General features: G+C 35.3%; 1 protein-coding gene across 1 annotated transcript in view; it reads left to right on the top strand.

Moving 5' to 3' along the window:
* Positions 1 to 19545, top strand: part of ksr (kinase suppressor of ras) — a 112396-nt gene that overhangs the window by 50417 nt on the left and 42434 nt on the right. Inside the window, exons 9-12 of the mRNA XM_089105653.1 lie at positions 500 to 793; positions 10642 to 11027; positions 12514 to 12687; positions 16431 to 16616. Of these exons, the coding sequence (XP_088961779.1) occupies positions 500 to 793; positions 10642 to 11027; positions 12514 to 12687; positions 16431 to 16616 (1040 nt within the window). The remainder of the gene's footprint in view (positions 1 to 499; positions 794 to 10641; positions 11028 to 12513; positions 12688 to 16430; positions 16617 to 19545) is intronic.

The following is a 19545-nucleotide window of genomic DNA, read 5'->3' as shown; positions in this document are numbered from 1 at the left end:
AAGAGTCCTTCCTATGGCTTTAGAATTTGTTACTATTTTCCCCTCTTAAATTATTAAGCTGTTTGATTAGTTTATCATATCTACATATATAATAGACTATTGTGTCATCTGATTAACATTTGAGATTCGAAGACTTTTTTTTATATATACATATATATATATATAAATCAGGACTTGTCCGATGAATATATGTCAGCAAAAAGGAGCATCATACCTGGTGAAAGTAAAATAGAGATAGAGACGGGAGTGCCAAAGGGAAAATGCTTTCTTCTTTTCAACATAATATAAGGTATCTAATTAAGCCCTTCCTTGAAAATCGCCTGAGGCCCCCCTCCCCACCAACCTAGACAATTGAAAAACTGATAAATACCTCTTGCATCCTTGATCTCCCTTTCTCAGAAGTATTTGCCGCTAAACAACCCATAAAGATAAAACCTATCTTTACCTATAACTTTGACCATTATTTGTTTGATAAAATGTGATAAAGTATATATTTTAGGTTTGAAGTGCAAGTCTTGCAAGTACAAATGTCACCGGGATTGTGAGCTTCGTGTCCTGCCTTCCTGTGGTATGCCCTCTGAATATATAGATGCTGTTCGTCAAATTCTAGAAGGGAGCCCAAGTCCTCTATTAGCTCCAAGAATTATGATGCCGTCCCCTGGCAGGTTGACTCCACGTGACAAAAGGCGGTTGCATAGTGGTGGGAATCCGCTTATTAATTATGCTAATCCTGACTCGAGTTCGACAACCTCAAGTTGTAGTAGCTCAACTCCCTCGAGTCCGGCTCTTTTAGGTAAGACAACGTCAAGCTGTAGTAACTCCATTCCCTCTGTCCGGCCATTTTAGGTAGGAAAACTTCAAGCTATAGTAGCTCCACTCCCTATAGTTCGGTCCTTTTAGGTAAGACAATCTCAAGCTGTAATAACTCCACTCCCAGTCCAGCCCTTTTAGGTAAAACAGCTTCAAGCTGTAGCGTTTGAGTTTGTCAAACTCAAAACGAGCAGAAATTAACATAAGTTGGGCGCCAAACCCCAATGCCTTCCCAAGGCCAGAACAAAATTTGCACTTTACTGAAAAAATATCATTGTTTTTACTATTATGACTGTAATAAATCCTATAATTCTTAAATTGTGATTATTAAATATGTCAGTCTAATAAGTATATCAGACTGACATCGCACATTCATTTGTATTTTTTTCAGTAAAGCGCAAATCATTTTCTTGACTTTGGAAGGCATGTAGGGTTTGAGCCCAACTTATGTTAATCTCATCTCATTTTGAGTGTGGCTTGGTTATTTATTGAAATTCCTGTTCGTTTTGGGTTTCATTTATTTATCAATGCTGATTTGTGGTAGTTTCAAGCTGGGTGGATTATATGGTTCTATTGTTGCTCATTTTTGGTTGAATGGAGTTTTTTACTGTTTCTTGAAAAACTTTTTTTGGGGAAAGTTTTTTAATTAATTTCTGTTCATTTTATATTGATAGTCTTTTCAGAGAAAAGAAAATAATAGTTTAATTCTTTTCGTTTTCTTAAGACTTTATTGTTTGGCCTGCTATTTGTATGATGGAGAAAAATTTTCAGCAATTTTTAACAACATACACCCTTTTAAAAATCTGAACATAAATAGTAGTGTTTAATTCAGTTTCATACCTCCTCTAGTTGATCTGAAATGGAAAACTTGATACCATTTAAGAAAAAATCTGTTTACTTTCTTTGATAGCTAGTATACACTTACGCTATTTTGCTTTGGTTAAATTTTACGAGTAGAAATAGCTCTGAAATCTTTAATATAACACCCTAAATAGTTACTTGGATACTGCTGAGAAGCCTCTTCGGGAATTAGAATTAACACGGTACATTTTTATTTAATCTTAATGTAACATTAATTTTTAAAACATAAGGGGCAAATGGGTGGGTGTGCGTGAGAGGGGGGCTACTTGCCCTCCAATCACTTTCGACTATTAAAAAGGGCATCAGCCCTTTCTATTTTCAATAGAATGAACCCTTTTCGAGGTTTCCACGACAGCTCCTTCGATACGAAGTGCCCTGGTCTAAACAACAACAACAACAAAAAATAATACATTATACCCGCATCGATCTTTACTATAAAAATGTAAAGCATTCCAATCACTTTCGACTATTAAAAAGGGCACTAGGCCTTTCGATTTCCAATCGAATGAGCCCTTTTGAAAACGACAACGCTTTGTATAAACACCTTATATGCCCCCAGGGCATAAATTACAACCCATATCCTAAGCTCTGTTAGGGTGATTGTAATCCTCAAAGACTGAATTTCCAGAACTTTCAACTACGTTAAACAAAATGGCTATCTCAAAATTTTGATTGGATGTGTTTGGTGAAATGGTGGGCGTGAGAGGGGCGGCAGTCACTCTCCTATCCCTTTCAATTATTAAAAATGACCCTGGCCCTTTCAATTTCCAAACAAATGACCCCTTTTAAAGTTTCTACGACAAAACTTTCAATAAAAATCTTATATGCCCCCAGGGCATAACTTACAACCCTTGCCCCTGAGTGCTGGGGGGGGGGGCTGTCCATCTCAAAAACCTAGTTTCCAGAAATTTCTACTACGTTGAACAAAATTGGTATCTGGAAATTTTGAGTGGATGTACTTTGAGGGGAGGCGGGCGCGAGAGGTGGACTAGTTACCTTTCAATTAATTTTGGCCTTTACAAAGGGCACTAGCCTTCTAAAGTTCGAATTGAGTGAACCCCTTTTGAAGTTTTACGACAACTCTATTTATAAAAACCTTATATGCCCCCAGGGCAGAGCTTACAACCTTTGCCCTTAGGGCTCTGGGGGGTTTGTCATCCTTAAATACATAATATCCAGAATTTTCAACTACGTTGAACAAAATGGCTATCTCTAAACTTTGATTGAATGTTTTTGGGGAAATGGTGGGCATAAGAGGGGGGTTAATTACTCTCCACTCACTTTCGACTATTAAAAAGGGCAATTTCAATTTCTGATCAAATGGGCCCTTTTTTGAAACATCTATGAAAACTCTATATATAGACTTTATATGCCCCTGGGGTATAATTCAAAACCCTTGCTCTGGGGGCTGTGAGGGGGTTATCTTCCTAAAAGACCTAATTTCCAGAACTTTCAACTACGTTGAACAAAATGGATATCTCAAAATTTTGATTAGATTTGTTTGGGAAAATGGTAGGCGTGAGAGGGGCGTTAGTCGCTCTCCAATCACTTTCAACTATTAAAAAAGGCACTAACCCTTTCAATTTCGAGTTGAATGAGCCCTTTTGAAGTTTCTACACTTTCAATAAAACCTTATATGCCCCCAGGGCATAATTTACCACCCTGGCCCTGAGGGCTGTGGGGGGGGGGTGTCTTCCTTAAAGACCTAATTTCCAAAAATTTCAATTACGTTGAATAAAATGGCTTTCTAAAATATTGATTGGATGTGTTTGGAGAAAAGATTGGCGTGAGAGGGGGGTTAGTTGCCCTCAAATCACTTTCTACTGTTAAAAAGGGCACTAGCCCTTTGAATTTCCAATCGAATGAGCCTTTTTTGAAGTTTCTACGACAATGCCTTCTATAAAAAACCTTATATGCCCCCAGGGCATAACTTACAACCCTTGCCCTAAGGGCTGTGGGGGACTGTCCTCATAAACATAATTTCTATCTGGAAATCAACTACCCCGAAGGCATACCTTATAACCCTTGTCCTGAAGACTGTGGGAGGAGTGTCCTTCTCAAAGGTATAATTTCCTGAACTTTGAACTGCGTGGAACAAAATGGGTATCTAAAAATCTTTATTGGATGTGTTTGGGGAAATGGTGGGCCTGGAAGGAGTGTTAGTTGCTTTCCAATCACTTTCGACTATTAAAAAAGGCACTAGCCATTTCAATTTCCAATTGAATGAGCCCTTTTTGAAGTTTTTATGACAACGCGTTATATAAAAACCTTATATGCCCCCTGGGCATAATTTACAACCCTTGCCCTCAGGGCTATGGGGGGGAGCATTGTCATCCTCAAAGACCTAATTTCCAGAACTTAAAACTACGTTGAATAAAATGGCTATCTCAAAGTTTTGATTAGATGCGTTTGGGGAAAAGGTGGGCGTCAGAGGTGGGTTAGTTGCCCTCTAATCACTTTCGACTATTAAAAAGGGCACTAGCCCTTTCCATTTCCAATCTAATGAGCCTTGTTTAAAGTTTATACGGCAGCGCCTTCTATAAAAAACCTTATATAGCTCCTAGGCATAATTTATAACTTATGCCCTAAGGGCTGCGGGGGACTGTCCTAAAAAATATAATTCCTGTTTGGAAATCAACGACCCTGAACAAAATGGGTATCTAAAAGTTTTGAGTGGATGTGTTACAGGAAATAAAGGGCGTTGAAGGGGTATTAGTCGCCTTCCAGTCAATTTCGACTATTAAAAACGGCACAAGCCACTCCAATTTTCAATTGAATGAGCCCTTTACGAAGTTTCTACGACAACTTCTTCGATACGAAGTGCCCTGCTCTAAAGGAAAAATTTAATAAATAATACATTGTGCCAACATTTTTCTTATTTTCCCCCAGGCCATAACTTAAAACCCTTACCCTGAGGGCTGTGGGGGAGTCTCCTCCTCTTTTCTCAGTCACCGTTTCTTGTATCTTTCTCGAATGTCCGCGTACTTTATTAAAGAAGCACGATCGTGCTACCAATAATTTATGAAAGAGCCTTCTATACCAACCTTATATGCACCCAGGGATCGACTTACTGCCCCTGCAGCGAGGACTCTGAGGGGGTTATTATCCTAAAAGAGCTTAATCTCCATAACTTTCAACTGCGTTGAACAAAATGGATATCTCAAAATTTTAATCGGATGTGTTTGGGAAAATGGTGGGCGTGAGAGGGGCGTTAGTCGCTATCCAATCACTTTGAACTATTAAAAGAGGCACTGGCCCTTTTAATTGAATGAGCCCTTTTGAAGTTTCTACTACAACGCTTTCAATAAAAAGTTTATGTGCCCCCAGGGCATAACTTACAACCCCTGCCCTGAGGGCTCCGGGGGGAGGGGTCGTCATCCTTAAAGACCTAATTTCCAAAACTTTCAAATACGTTGAATAAAATGGCTATCTAAAAATTGTGATTGGATATGTTTGGTGAAAAGGTGGGCGTGACAGGGGGAATAGTTGCCCTCAAATCACTTTCGACTATTAAAAAGGGTACTAGCCCTTTGAATTTCAAATCGAATGAGCCCTTTTTCAAGTTTCTACGACAAAAATTTCAGTTAAAAACCTTATATGCCCCCAGGGCATAACTTATAATCCTTGTCTAGACGGTTGTGGGGGAGTGTCCTCCTCAAAAACATATTTTCTATCTGGAAATCAACTACGCTGAACAAAATGGCTATCTCAAAATTTTGACTGAATGTGTTTGGGGGAATGATGGGCGTGGGGGGGGGGGGGGGGCTAGTTGCCCTCCAATCACTTTTGACTATTAAAAAGGGGACTAGCCCTTTGAATTTCCAATCGAATGAGCCTGTTTTGAACTTTCTACGGCAACGGCTTCTATAAAAACCTTATTTGCCCCCAGGGCATAACTTACAACACACGCCCCGAGGATAATTGGGGAGTATCCTCCTCAAAAACATATTTTGTGTGTTGAAATAAACTGCCGTGAACAAAGATACTATCTCAAAATGTTGATTGACTTTGTTTGGAGGAATAATGGGCGTAGGGGGGCTAAATACCATCATATCACTTTCGACTATTAAAAAGGGCACTAGAACTCTCAGTTTACTATCGAATGAGCCCCTTTTGAAGTTTTTACGACCACCTCTTACATATGAAGTGCCCTGCTCTAATGGAAAAAAATAATAAGTAGTACATTTTTCCAATATTGTTCTTATATGCCCTCAGGGCATAACTTAAAACCCTTGCCCTGAGGGTTGTGGGGGAGTGTCCTACTCAAAAACATATTTTCTATATGGAAATCAACTACGCTGAACAAAATGGCTATTTCAAAATTTTTATTGTATGTGTTTGGTAAATGATGTTCGTGGGGGAGGGGGGGCTAGTTGCCCTCCAATCACGTTTGACTATTAAAAAGGGCACTAGCCACTCCAGTTTCCAATCGAATGAGCCCTTTTCGAAGTTTCTACGACGACTCCTTCGATACGAAGTGCCCGGGTATGGAGAAAAAAAAAGTTCTTTACTTAGGCAGCGCTAGCGCGCTGCCTATGATTATTTTCGTTTATCTGCTGAAGACGTTCATTGTATATGTGACCGAAATATCCAGAAAGTTTGTAACTGTTTGCACTGTCTAATAAAAGGATTTATCCCTATTGAACTTTTATCTGTTATACAAACATAGGATCTCAACTACTCACGACGCATGAATAGCGGGTACTAAGGATGGTTAACTCTCTTTGCTTTGTGTTTCTCATTCATCGAACATACAACTTCCTCAGGTAGAATAAAAATTGAAAATAAAATATAAGCAAATAGAAAAAGAATCAAAGAAATAAAAATAGATACATAAAAAATAAAGCCTAACAAAAACACATAGAAATGAAATAAATAAATCATATACTGTGTTTATCAGCCTTTAAGTGACGTGCTTATGGAACAGTCATTAATTTTTTCCTATACCTTACTGAAATTCATGATCAATAGGAAAATTTTAACTTTTTTTCTTTCGTCTTAAAAGTTGGAGTTTTTCTTCGCAAAACATTTATCTACTTATCCAACGGACGCAAAATGCTTGTAAAAGAATGGACACCATTTATTTTGGAACGTAACTTTATATAGTGTCAAATTTTATTAATACATTTTTCAACAAAAACACTTCAAGCAGGCTGAAATAAACTGGCATAAGAGGGAGGGAGGTTTCGGGGATTGAACTTTCCAAGTAAGGAGCAGTATCAAAACTTAAACGAACAGAAATTATTCCGCATATAAGGATTACTCCCACCTCAATATCTCACTCTTTACGCTAAAAAATTTGACTTTTTGTCCCAATTCTTTGAGAAAGACTCCTGAAATCCAAGGGCCGCTTAATTAGGACAAGAAGCTTTTTTAAAAACAGCAAGAAACTTTTATGTGAACCAGTTTTGGATCCAGGGGGCGAGGGGGTGCTCCCCCCCTAACATAGACTAGAGTAGTGTAATTTACTTAATTAACGCAAGTTTGCGTAAATTAAACTTGCTCCTAACGCAAGTTTATCTACTACTACTACTAACAACTCACCGCAGCACCAAGCCGCCTGAGGTCAACACAGCTACGCACCCTCCTCCGCCAAGTTTATCGGATCAATCTATTGTGCCCCTCCCCCTAAAAAATCCTGGATTTTTTCCCCTGATGCGAATAGCGAGGTATTGAGAAGGGGGCAACGCCCCTCATATAGGGAATAATTTCTGTTTATTTTAAGTTTTAATGTAGCTCTCTATTTTAAGTTGAGAAAACTTTTTTTATTTTTATTTAATTAAACAAAAAATCGATTCGACATATCAGGAATACAAATCAGGGAAATAAAACTTCCTAATAAGCTCCACTTTTCATACACATTACACATTCAGATAATTCCAACATAGATACTAGTTTAAGGGAGGCTGAAAGATCATTAGTAAACACGGAGGTTGATGAAGAAAAACTATTGTCTATATTCGCAAAACAATCACACATCAGGTTGATGTGTGATTGTTAGTAAACAAGATCATTTCATTCAAATTCAAGATCATTAGTAAACACGGAGGTTGATGAAGAAACGCTATTGTCTATATTCGCAAAACAATGACACATCAGGTTGATGTGTGATTGATACATCCTCAAGATTTACAAGATGTGACATGATACATCCTAAAGATGTATCATGTCTGGACACACTGGACGGGAATTCAGACTAATAAGATTTGCTTCCAAGATTTGCTGGGGTTCCCTCCAATATCCTTCAATTTTTTTTCTACATAGCAGTCTTGCTTTTTTCTGGCAAAAAATTCCATTTAACAAATTATTGTGATTCTTATACGACTCCTTAAAATTTAAATAATTACTATGAACGGACAAGTTACAAAAATACTGTCTTCAAATAATATACGTAATTAGACTCCTGGAAATTCTAAGGTCTCTTCACCTAAGGTCTGAGCCCCCCCCCTCCGATATACTTATCTAACTTATAAATTTACACTTAAAATGCTGACAAAAACCCTCAAATCCCCCCCCCCCCCCGAACCAAAACTCTTTTGCGGGGACAGAAAAATAACGGTTTTAATCATAGCAATTTTCTCCTTTTAAATGTCTATTTAATTTCAAACGTATCGAAAATCGGAGGCTCGATAAAACTTTTAGAAATATCTACCGGAAGGAATTAGTCGATGAGTTTCGAAAGTTGGGGTAAAATGACACCTTTCTCCCCTATAAACGAGAAGAAAACAATATATCGTTTACACACCTTTCTTCATCAAGTGAATACTTTTGCACTTACTATAATTTGTTCGTTTTAAGTTTGATTCCTTACATAAGTTAATTTCGGCTTGTTAGGTTTGAATATCGCTCTTGATTCATCGTTGGAAAATATTTGTATTTTAGTTTAATTTCCATTTGTTTGTATTTTAACGTGTTTTTATTACATATTAAATTTCTTAACAAGACCATAGTTTTTGAATTTTTTTTAACGTTAACTTGTAGCTTAGGAGCATTCTGCATTAAAATATAAAAATGACGTTCAAATATGTAATTTCAAAATTGATGTGTCTACCTCGACTTTCGGTCTCAAAATATTTTTCAATAAGATGAACTAACTTATTTTTTAATTTTAATATAAAAAAAGAAAAATATTGTTATCTTGTTTCTTTGTTAGATCAGTCTTCAAAATTATGTAAAATCGTAGAAATTGTTTTATTCGGCTGCGATTGTTCACTAAGCAAATCAAAAGAGTTTAATCAATGCCTCTTTTATTTTTATATCAGTATCTGCATGCTATTGCAAACATGATGCAAACAAGTACATATTAGTGTACATTGTAGTAAATTATAAGACAAATCAAAAGCGGAAAGTTGGATGAAAATATATTAAGAGATAGAAATTTTCTGGGGATAAAGAATTGTAAGGTTTATTGGACTGGGCATGGAGCATAGAGATCATTTTCTATAGATTTATTTTTTATTTTTGTTTTTTTTTATAATAAGGGTGTTTTCATTTATTATTTTTGAAGTGTATTGTATATTAACAATATCATATTATATATAGTCGAACATACTCTCATTTCCATATTAAGACCTGCTTGATTACACATAAGTTGTGTAAACACACTGTCTTTTCATTTACACATAGAACGAAATGAAAATATGGAAAACAGTTCTGGTATTTCAAATAAGATAATGGGGAATAACAAAAAAGCTTTTTTTCATTAATAATAATAATATAATTTTGTTATTCCCTAAATAGTTTTTTTTTTCACTGTCTTGTTTGAAACATTAAAGCCGTTTGTCTATATTTTCATCTTGCGGGCTTTTATTATTGTTAATGAAAATGTTGTTATTTCTTGGTTATTTTCCACTGTCTTATTTGACATATTATACCCGTTTTCTATATTTTTATTTCGTTTCTGGTTTCGACAAAATTCACCAAGTCTCTTGACGGTCAAAGAACCTTATGATTAATTTCTCTTGATTAATAAAAGTTTGTATGTTTTTCCTATTATCTGATTAAGTCTTTTTTTCTTTTTTTTTCTTCTTTTTAGTCCTCTTTTGAGTCAAAAGTCATAGGAAGCTGAAGAACAAATATAATTCTTAAATCTATCCCTCTTTCTGATTGACGAGGGAGATTTTGCCAAAAAGATCGCCGTTCTTGGCATCAGAGGCAAAAAAATCACGAATTTGTCATTTAAAAGGCGGAATAGGCATTGGAAAAATTCTTAGATAATCAATCAATTTATAAATATCAGGGTTTGTTTATACGTCATAAATTGTGCAATAAGTTATAAAGGCCATGGTGACTAATGTTACCACTGATGCAATATTGTATTGTATCGGATTATTGACGCTCATTGATTACTAAGGTCCTTGTATGACCTTTCAGTGGGTTGCTACAAGCGAGTTCGAACTTTGGGTCTTGTAGTAACAAGCTGAGAACAAACTTACTGTGCCACCATAGGAATTTACATCGACTGGATTTTGAATCTCCGCCACAAGAAATTGATACTTTAAATAATGTGAAAAATTCGGCAAAAATAAAAAAATAAATGCCCTTCTGATATTTTGAAAAATTTTGGAAAAAAACTTGGTCTGATTTCGATTTTCGGTTTTTCCTCTCCATTTTGAACAGCAACTTAATCTTACCTATATATGTTTATTTTATTTATTAAATAAAATATTTACAGCATACATATCAATATGATATTCTTCTGGGCCGCTCAAGAGCCTGACACAAGATTATCCAAAGGGGTAGTCGAGTAAACATGGAAAAACAAATACACCCTCATTCAAAATTTTATTTAACTAATCAACATATCAACTTCCAATAGAGTCACTCCATTACATACAACATAAACCATCAAATACCACTCCTTCATCATCCTCTAGTTCTCCACCGACAAGAAAAAAACAAAAAATCTGTATATATATACTTATATACTTGAAAGATGTTGTATTATTTTTATGGATTTTCTTTTTCCAGGTATACCAGCAAGCACACCTCCATCAGCGTCACGTCCTCATCAGTTCAGCTTTCCTGATGTCTCCTCAAGTGATACCCGTACACTTTCAGTTGATAACATTGTAGCATCCAAACATTTTGTTAGTACGAGTTTAGCGAATTTAGCAACATCATTAGCCAGCAAAGAAAACATTGAATCTCAACCTAAAAATCAATCAGACCTTACCAGTTCACAGAAATCTCGAGACTCGGACAAAACTGTGTCAGTTGGTTCAAGTGGACTTACTAGTACGAACGGATCTGGAAGCAATAGCACGGATTCTGAAAGGACTTATCGAGTTGATTCCCAAGATTCGCAAGCCTCAGATGCTGAAACGAGTGATAGACTTTGGCCGAGGCAGAACAGTGTAAGTAAATGAAAATACATAACTTAGGGATGGAGAAGGAGCGTGCGTAGGTGTGTTGACCTGAGGTGACTTGGTGTGTGCAGTGAGTTGTAAGTAGTAGTAGTACTAATAGTTAATCTGAAAACTATGGCGTTATGACATAGGAGGACGGTTAGTAGAACGGTTTCCCCAGTTAGGAGAGATCAGATCAGTTAGTTTGTTTTCCATTGCTCACAAGAGAGTATGTGTTTTTTCTTAATTTTGCTTAGAGGCAAATGACTATATCTCATTATGGAGGTTGCAACAGCATTGTGGAGGTTGCATGCTGTCAAAAGTTTTCATTAAAAGGTGATGATTTCTATGCGTAATTGGGTACCCAGGTTTGTCCTACTGCTCAAGGATCAAGTAGAAACTTTCAGGGGGAGTTTTTTGGGAAAGGGTGTAAGAGGATCCTAGGGAAAGGCACAAACTATCGTTTCTCCGATCCTCACAGCAAGGTGGGAATCTAATCCTCTGATACTCACAATTCAAGTCCCTTTTCACTTTTTGTCTGTTGTCCGACAGACTCTTTGGCTAGTAAGATAGATGTTTTTGCTTAAAACTGATTTAGATAGTAAATGTGGAAAAATTTTTCCTGTATGGCTGTATTTGTATCTATGAAATAATTTATCTTTAATCACTACCGTGACTAAAATCCTATCTAACTTAATCTTATTGACCAATAAATTTTTGTAAAATCTAAGCCATTGATCAAGTAAAAGTTGACTTTCCAGATACTTGATTTTTGCCGAAACTCACAGCTTACCACCAAAAAGTTGACATTATTCTAATAGTAATTGATTATTTATTGACTTATTATTGATTATAATAATAAATGATCATTATTATCTAATAGTAATTGACTCAAGGAATACTTTCTCATTATTCGCACGAATACTATAGCTATGTCACAGAAAAACAGAGATTCTACTTGTAAAAAATCTTGTGACTCAAAAACTTTTCTTTCTTTTTACTGGCTTAAAGTTTCACATAGACGAACCAATTAGGTTTCAAAAAGGTTCCTTTCTAGCATACGCTTACAGATTAATATGGGTGGCTCATAAAAATAACGTCGCAGGTGTAAATTGACAAAAATAAAGCATAGTGTTTACCCATGACATCATAAGATTAAAGGAAATTAACAGGGTTAATACGGATTAATATATTGAATATCTAGGATCAAGTTTAACTTAATTTAAATTGAATTTTAATTAAACTAATTTTAAATTAAATTTTACATAAAATTTATATGTATTTAAAACTAAAAGAAAAAGTCTTATTTGAGATCTTTGGACTTTGTTTATTAAACCCCATATGTAAAAAAAATATTTCAGTTTACTACTAATTATAGGAAAATCTGTGTTTTTATCTTTGGTTATATGTTTAGTGCATTTTTGTTCCTTTTCTTGCTTTTCTTAAGAGTAAAGCATTATTGTCAAAATAGTTTCTACATCTGTTTGACTTTCAGCTTTCTCTACGTGAATGGGACATTCCTTATGAAGAAGTGACATTGTATGACCCAATTGGCACTGGACGCTTCGGAACAGTCTACAAAGGAAATTGGCATGGGGATGTAGCTATTCGTGTACTGCCTATGGGGCACTTAGACGATGAAAAATCGCTTGAGGCCTTTAAACTTGAGGTAAAGCACGTATCTCTTATGAAAAGAAAGCAAACAGTGGATTGGAGGGATTTGGGGATAGGGAAGAATTGACCCTAAGAACTTTAGACAGGTTTTTCAGTTTCTATATAGTTGAAAACTAAAAGTGGGGAACAGGGTCGTATCCAGGATTTTTTTTTTCGAGAGGGGGGGGGGAGTAGAAAAGGATTTTTTCCGGGGGGTTACGAAAAAACTTTAAAAATGCATCTGAAATTTGTTTGTACTCAGTTTTGTTACGTTTTTACGAGTCGGACAAATATTTCCGAGGGAGGGGGTCAACCCCCCCCCCTGGATACGGCCTTGGTAGTGAAAGTTGTGTCCCCTCGTATGGTTGAATTCTCTGCACAATGGTTCGTTTGTAATTCCAAATAGGAAATTTTCTGTGGGGGCATTAGTGGATCAGTAATGAGCAGTATGGTATCGTGTACAGTAAAATCTGAGATTAATAGTTATTGATCAATTAATCATTAATTTAATTCATTTGAGTTTGCCTATTAGTTTTTTAGTATTGCATTTTATCAGGTTTATGGTTTGGAATTATATGTATTTTGCTGCTTTTCATCATATTAATTTGCTGGATGATAAAATGGTCCTCTCTATTAAAAGAGATATTTCGCCCAAAAGCTGAATAATTTTGTTATTATTAATTCTTCATTTTTTGAGTTTCTAATAATTTTTTTCAACTTTTCAATTTCTAATTATGTATAAATGAGGCATCGAATGTTGGGAATCCTGTTATGATGGACCCAAAATGCCTTGAATGAATCTTTAAACATTGAATTTCTAAAAGGATCTAGATTTATGAGGACTTAAAATGACACCTTACTACTTCCTCTCGGAAAAATTAATCAGTACCCAACTCACCCTCCCTCTCATTACAATGTTGTACTGAGTATGTACAATGCATTATTTGAATCAAGAATGGTCTATAAGGATTTCTCTCATTGTTGATTTACAGATTTGAGGATGATATTGCGATTCAGACATCCAGAACTAAAGCACGGTAAGGGCGTAGATTACAGACGTTGGAAATGTCACATTTTGTAGAAATCAGTAAAATGCAAGTTCTGTCAAGCTGCATGAACAGAGGGTTCTAATCAATCAGTATACATATATAGTTATACTATATCATTCTATCCTCTATACTATAGTCAGGGTATGTTATAATAAACAATATTATAATAAATAATAAACAATATATAAATAATAAACAATAATAAACAAATAATAAACAAATAATAAACAAATAATAAACAAATAATAAACAATATATATCGCACCAACAAAAATTATTGCTAAGAGGAATTATTGCTGAAGCTTTTTGTCAAAAAAAAAACATTTATTTACTAGAGAATCAAAATTAAAAGTTGATTTTTGAATTAAAATCAAGTTGCCATCAAACCATTGGCCAATTGAAGACAAATTCAAGACAGGTGGTCTGAGTGAGAGGCCGCAAAAAGCTGGCATAAGCCTTTGGCTATGGCATAGGCCATAAGCCAAAAGTTGGTAAAAGAAATGATGTCATTTTCACTTGTTGTTAGATTTTGTCTATGATTCATCCATTCATCCTAGGGTAGAACTAAGGTAGATAGCCATAGAACTAAGGGATGATCAAGATTTTTCGTTTGACTTATCACGGACAATTTTGATTGGACTTATATGCACAAAGGGGGTTTTAATGATAAAAATTTAATAAAAAAAAAATTAAATAGGAAAGTCCTTTTGTAAATTGTACCTATGCTAGGGCATGATATAGGGTATCCACTATCTTGTAAAAACAGTAAAAACGGGCAACCAGTCATGCCCCCTTTCCAAGGTAATCGCACTAATTAAAAGTTAGAAAAAAATTTGTTTTCCTTTAACAACCATTGTAACGGTATCGACTTTGCCAAAAGAAAAAGATGATCTATAAATACATAAAGAATTCCTAAGGCTTAGGAAAGGCACGAAAAGTCTAAATCTTTAAACTAAGAAAATGGATGAAGTGGTTTGCTGTATCCTGATGCGTTGCCAGTTGTAAAATTTACCAATTGCTTAAGTTTTGGGTAAATATTAAGCATGTAAAATGTTAATATTTCATCTTAAATATGCTTTGAAAGGGCGTAATTTGAAAACTGTAGAAATAAATACGTGAAAATTAAAAGTTAAAGAAAAAATTAACGGTATCTAGACATTGTTCTGCCAAAATCAAACATTAATAGTATTATTAGTGGCTTTTTTCCCTATTTGCTTTCAAAATATTTTAGGTTTTGTCCAAATATAAAAGAAGCCTGACTGATAATCTCAATTCAAATTGTTTTTGTTTTAATTTTTCTAGTGCTGCTGAGCAACACTGTGCTGTTAGTTTCGCTAAGACATTTTAATTTTTTAGAGAGAGAAAGAAATTTATTGAACGGAAATACAAAATAACAAGAAAAAAAACATAACAAATACTACAAATCTTAATCAACAACTATGTCCCTAGAAACTTTGACGAAGTCTGTTTAGGGACAATTCTCATTATAACCTTATTTTTAATTTTAAACATACTTAGTAAACCCATATTGAAGTGCTGATATTCTCTTTTTTTCTATTTTTTTTTGGTTCTGCTTGTTAACAGTGCGCTGTCGGTTGGGCTAGTAGATTTTAATTACTATTAAACCCATATTAAAGGGCCAAGATTCTCAGTTTAAATTAATTTTTTGTTTTTCGAGTTCTGCTTGGTAACACTGTGCTGTCAGTGGGGCTAATAGCTTTTAATTCCCATCAAATTTATCTGAAAGAATGAAGATCCCTCTCTTATTACTGTCCATACTCTTTCGATTGTGTCTTGGGAAGTACTTATAAGTTATGCTCTCTTTTAAAATGAATTATTCGTTTATTCAGTTTGAGTGGAAAATTTCATATAATGATGATAATTTGGCATTTGCATGTGTTCATCTCCTATCAGTGTCATATAAATAAAAAGGACAAATACACAAAAGATGTACATCTTGAAATTAATATAAATTATAACTTGAGTATATAGAGTATATAGTTATCAAGTATTTTGGAGTAGGTTGCATAGGTTGCATCAAGACATGGCTAATTGTAGACAGAGAAAAGCCAAGACAGATTGTATAGATATTATTTATTATTATATATGAGTATACTCGAATGCAGTCGCGGATCCAGGAGGGGGGTGAGGGGGACGCGCGCCCCCTTAACGTAGTCTAAAGTAGTGTAATTTACTTAATTAACGCAAGTATGCGTTAATTAAACTTGCTCCTAACGCAAGTTTATCGGATCAACCTGTTTTGCCCCTCCCCCCTAAAAAAAAATCTGGGATCCGCCCTTGCTCGAATGGCTCTGAAATGAGGGGTCTCGAAAAGTTGATGATGTTAGATGTTTCCCACATGATAATCTATAGGGAAATTTTTGTTTCATTTCTCTTTCTATAATAGAACAAAGGCTAAGATGGTTATGTCATGTTTTTGAAGAAATTGCGACAAGCTGCCTTTTTTTCAGTTCAGGTCGGGCCAAACAAAAGCATGACGTCTTCCAATGGATTGGGAAATCTTTCTGGAAATGAATGTAACTGGAAATCTTTGGAAATAAATTTAACTGGAAAAATGTAACGAGAAATCTTTCACAGACATATGTTGCTTCTCTCATCATTATATTTTTATTGGCTTTAATCAAGGATATATATTTTTTCCAGTTACAAATACAGGGCCCAGTTACAAATGACCTGTTTTCATTTCCAGGTGTCAACTTTTCGAAAAACTCGCCATGAAAATCTTGTTCTTTTCATGGGTGCTTGCATGAAACCCCCTTGTTTGGCAATCATTACAAGCATGTGTCGTGGAATGACGCTTTACCGACATCTGCATTTAAGAAAAGACAAATTCCCAATGAATAAGGCTGTTACTATTGCTCAACAAATTTCACAGGTTTGTTATTTCCTTCTCCTTCTTCTGTGACTAATTATAACATGAAATCAGTAAGTGCGTCTAACATTCATGTCGTCAGGTAAAAAACGAAAGGGCCTTTCTAGACTTTCTCTCCTTTTAGTGTCAGTTACAAAGGGAGACATTGATACGTTTTCGAATGTCTTTTGGCGTCACAGGGATTTTTCATTTGGGTAACCTCAAGTTTCTACTATATAATCAGTGTTGCCATCGTGGATTTTTACGACATGTTAAAAGAGTGCCAAAAACCTTGTGAAACTTTTCAAAAATCTTTGAACTAAAAATACTGGTAAAATATAAAGAGAACCTGCTCCTTCGCCCGGAAGTACCACTTCACTCACAAGTAAATTGGAAAGCTGTCGACTGGGCCGAAGATATCGTTTTCTGGTGTAATAAAGTTGTAATAAACCTAACATACAAAATTTATCAAACAGTTCGTGGTAACGAACTGTAAGTAAGGAGCGACCCGGCTCAATAGTAACCGAAACTCTAAAAACCGGAATTTGTATACCAATAGATACATCAATAGATGTATCAATTATGGTATATCAATAATAGATGTATGATACATCAATAATGCTGATTTCAAATATGTAAGTTTCATTAAGTTAAGTCTTACCCATCAAAAGTTACGCGCCTGAGACAATTTGCCTTATTTTAGAAAAAAGGGGGAAACAACCCCTAAAAATCATAGAACTTTAATGAAAATCACACCATCAGATTCAGCGTATCATAGAACCCTATAATATAAGTTTGAAGCTCTTATCCGCAAAAATGTGGAATTTCGTATTTTTTGTCAGAAGAATCATCACGGATGCATGTTTATTTGTTTGTTTGTTTGTTTTTTTCCCAGGGATGATCGTATAAATCCATAGTACTAGGATATCGTAAGAGGGCTCATTCGATTAGAAGTTAAAACTTCTAGTGCCCTTTTTAAGTGGCCAAAAAAATTTGAGGGCAACTTGGCCCCCTACCACGCTAATTGTTTTCCTGAATTCACCCAATCAAAATTTTGCCATTTGCCATTTCAAAGATGGCCATTTTGTTCAACATAGTCGAAAGTCTAATAAATATGTCTTTGAGGATGACTTCATCCCCTTTCCGGGGAAAGGGCAGCAAGTTATGAACTTTGCCTATTGTTTACATATAGACCATATATTATTGGTTAATAGGAAGTATACAGGCGTTTCAGGAGGGATGTTTTTCTGGTGGGGGGAGAGGGGATCGGAGTAGGGAGTTACGGGGGAGGATGTTTCCTTGGGGGGGAAGGGACATCCCTATGAAAGGGGCGCCGGATTTCCCAGAATTATTTAAAAAACTATCAGAACCTAAATAAAAAAAACAAGTTTTTTCAACTGAAAGCAAGGAGCAACATTAAAACTTAAAACGAACAGAAATTATTACGTATATGAGGGGGTTGACCCCGTAGTCAATACCTAAGCAAATTTTTTTTTAGTACTTTCAAAAGAGCTATCTATTCTAACAAACCGGCCTTTGTGATTCAGGGGTTTGTGATTCGAACAAAATTCGAACTTTAGGGTAAAGACTTGGCATATTGCCTTGGGGGCAAACTCCCTAATATATTTAATAAATATATACGTACGAAAGTAAATTCGTAGGTTACGTTAAACAAAATTTCGAGAAAGCCATTTAGCCAAAAAAAAAGTAAAGTTAAGGGATGTCCCCTCCTCAACGGCTCGCTCTTTATGCTAAACTTTGACTCTGTCGCACAACTTTATTTTTTAAAACTATAAAAAGCTTTAAGTGTAAAGAGCGAGGCGTTGAGGAGGGGACAGTCTCTTTCATATACGGAATAATTTCTGTTCGTTTTAAGTTTTAATGTCGCTCCTTACTTTCAGTTAAAAAAAACTTTTTTTTTTATTTAATTCAGTGAAAAGAAGGACAATTGCAGCGCGAATTATAAAATAGAATGATACATGAAGAAAAGCTTTTTTTTGTTCAATGATATAAATAGCGACAAAGAACACACTGCCTTTCCATCAAACAACAAGCAACAAGTAGAACAACAGAGATTTTTTTCGTAAGACAGTGAAATTCCAAACTTTTAATTGAATTTTTCGACCCTATGTCCAAGGGCTGTCCTCAGCATAACACCAATTGAAATATAAAAGAGAAACTTACATTAAAATACGATCTTTAAACCTTTTTTTTTTTTTTTTTTTTAAATCCCTACCATCATAACTTCAAAGAAGTTAAGCCAGGTTGAACTTTGTTGAAGTTATGATGCTAGGGCTGTTTTAAAATTTTTTAGTTTGCTTCCTGGTCCTACTGCCCTTTCTAACTGACCGAAAAGATTGGAGGAGTTCTAGCCCCTGTCCCACAACCATTGTTCCCCAAAGACTTCCATCGAAATTCTAGGATAGCCATTTAATTCAGCATAGTTGAAAGGCTAAATATCTATGCTACAATAATCTAATTTGAAAGAATATTTTTGCTTACTATTCTCCCAATCGCTGTATAAATGTCCATGATTAACACAAATATGGCAGGAAAAAATTTCTCCCAACCCCCTATCCAGTTGAATGTGTGTCATATATTTCGCGCTGGTCTAGTGGTGTCGTTTCTAAACTTAACTTTATACATCTTTTTTTATTATTATTTGTTTTATATACTTGTATCATTGCATCATAGTTTACGATTTCTGAACTAGAAAGTGAACGATTTAGAAAGGAAAGCTCAAGAAATCTGAAAAAATACTATGGAGATGGAGATGGAGATGGAGCACATATAGATGGATGATAGATGGAGATACTATGGAGATGGAGCACAATGGAGATGGATAGTCCATAAAACGCTGATCTTATTCAATTGAAAAAATGAAAAGAAACCATCGTTTTGGAATGCAACTTCCTTTGTATTACCTTGTTTCTGCTAAATCATTCTAGCTCGA

The sequence above is a fragment of the Artemia sp. Qi Xiang Cuo genome, chromosome 19, assembly GCF_049724085.1.
Source record: "Artemia sp. Qi Xiang Cuo chromosome 19, ASM4972408v1, whole genome shotgun sequence".
Classification (NCBI taxonomy): Eukaryota; Metazoa; Arthropoda; class Branchiopoda; order Anostraca; family Artemiidae; genus Artemia; species Artemia sp. Qi Xiang Cuo.
Note: the sequence above shows the minus strand (reverse complement) of the source record. Positions and strands in the feature narration are given on the sequence as shown.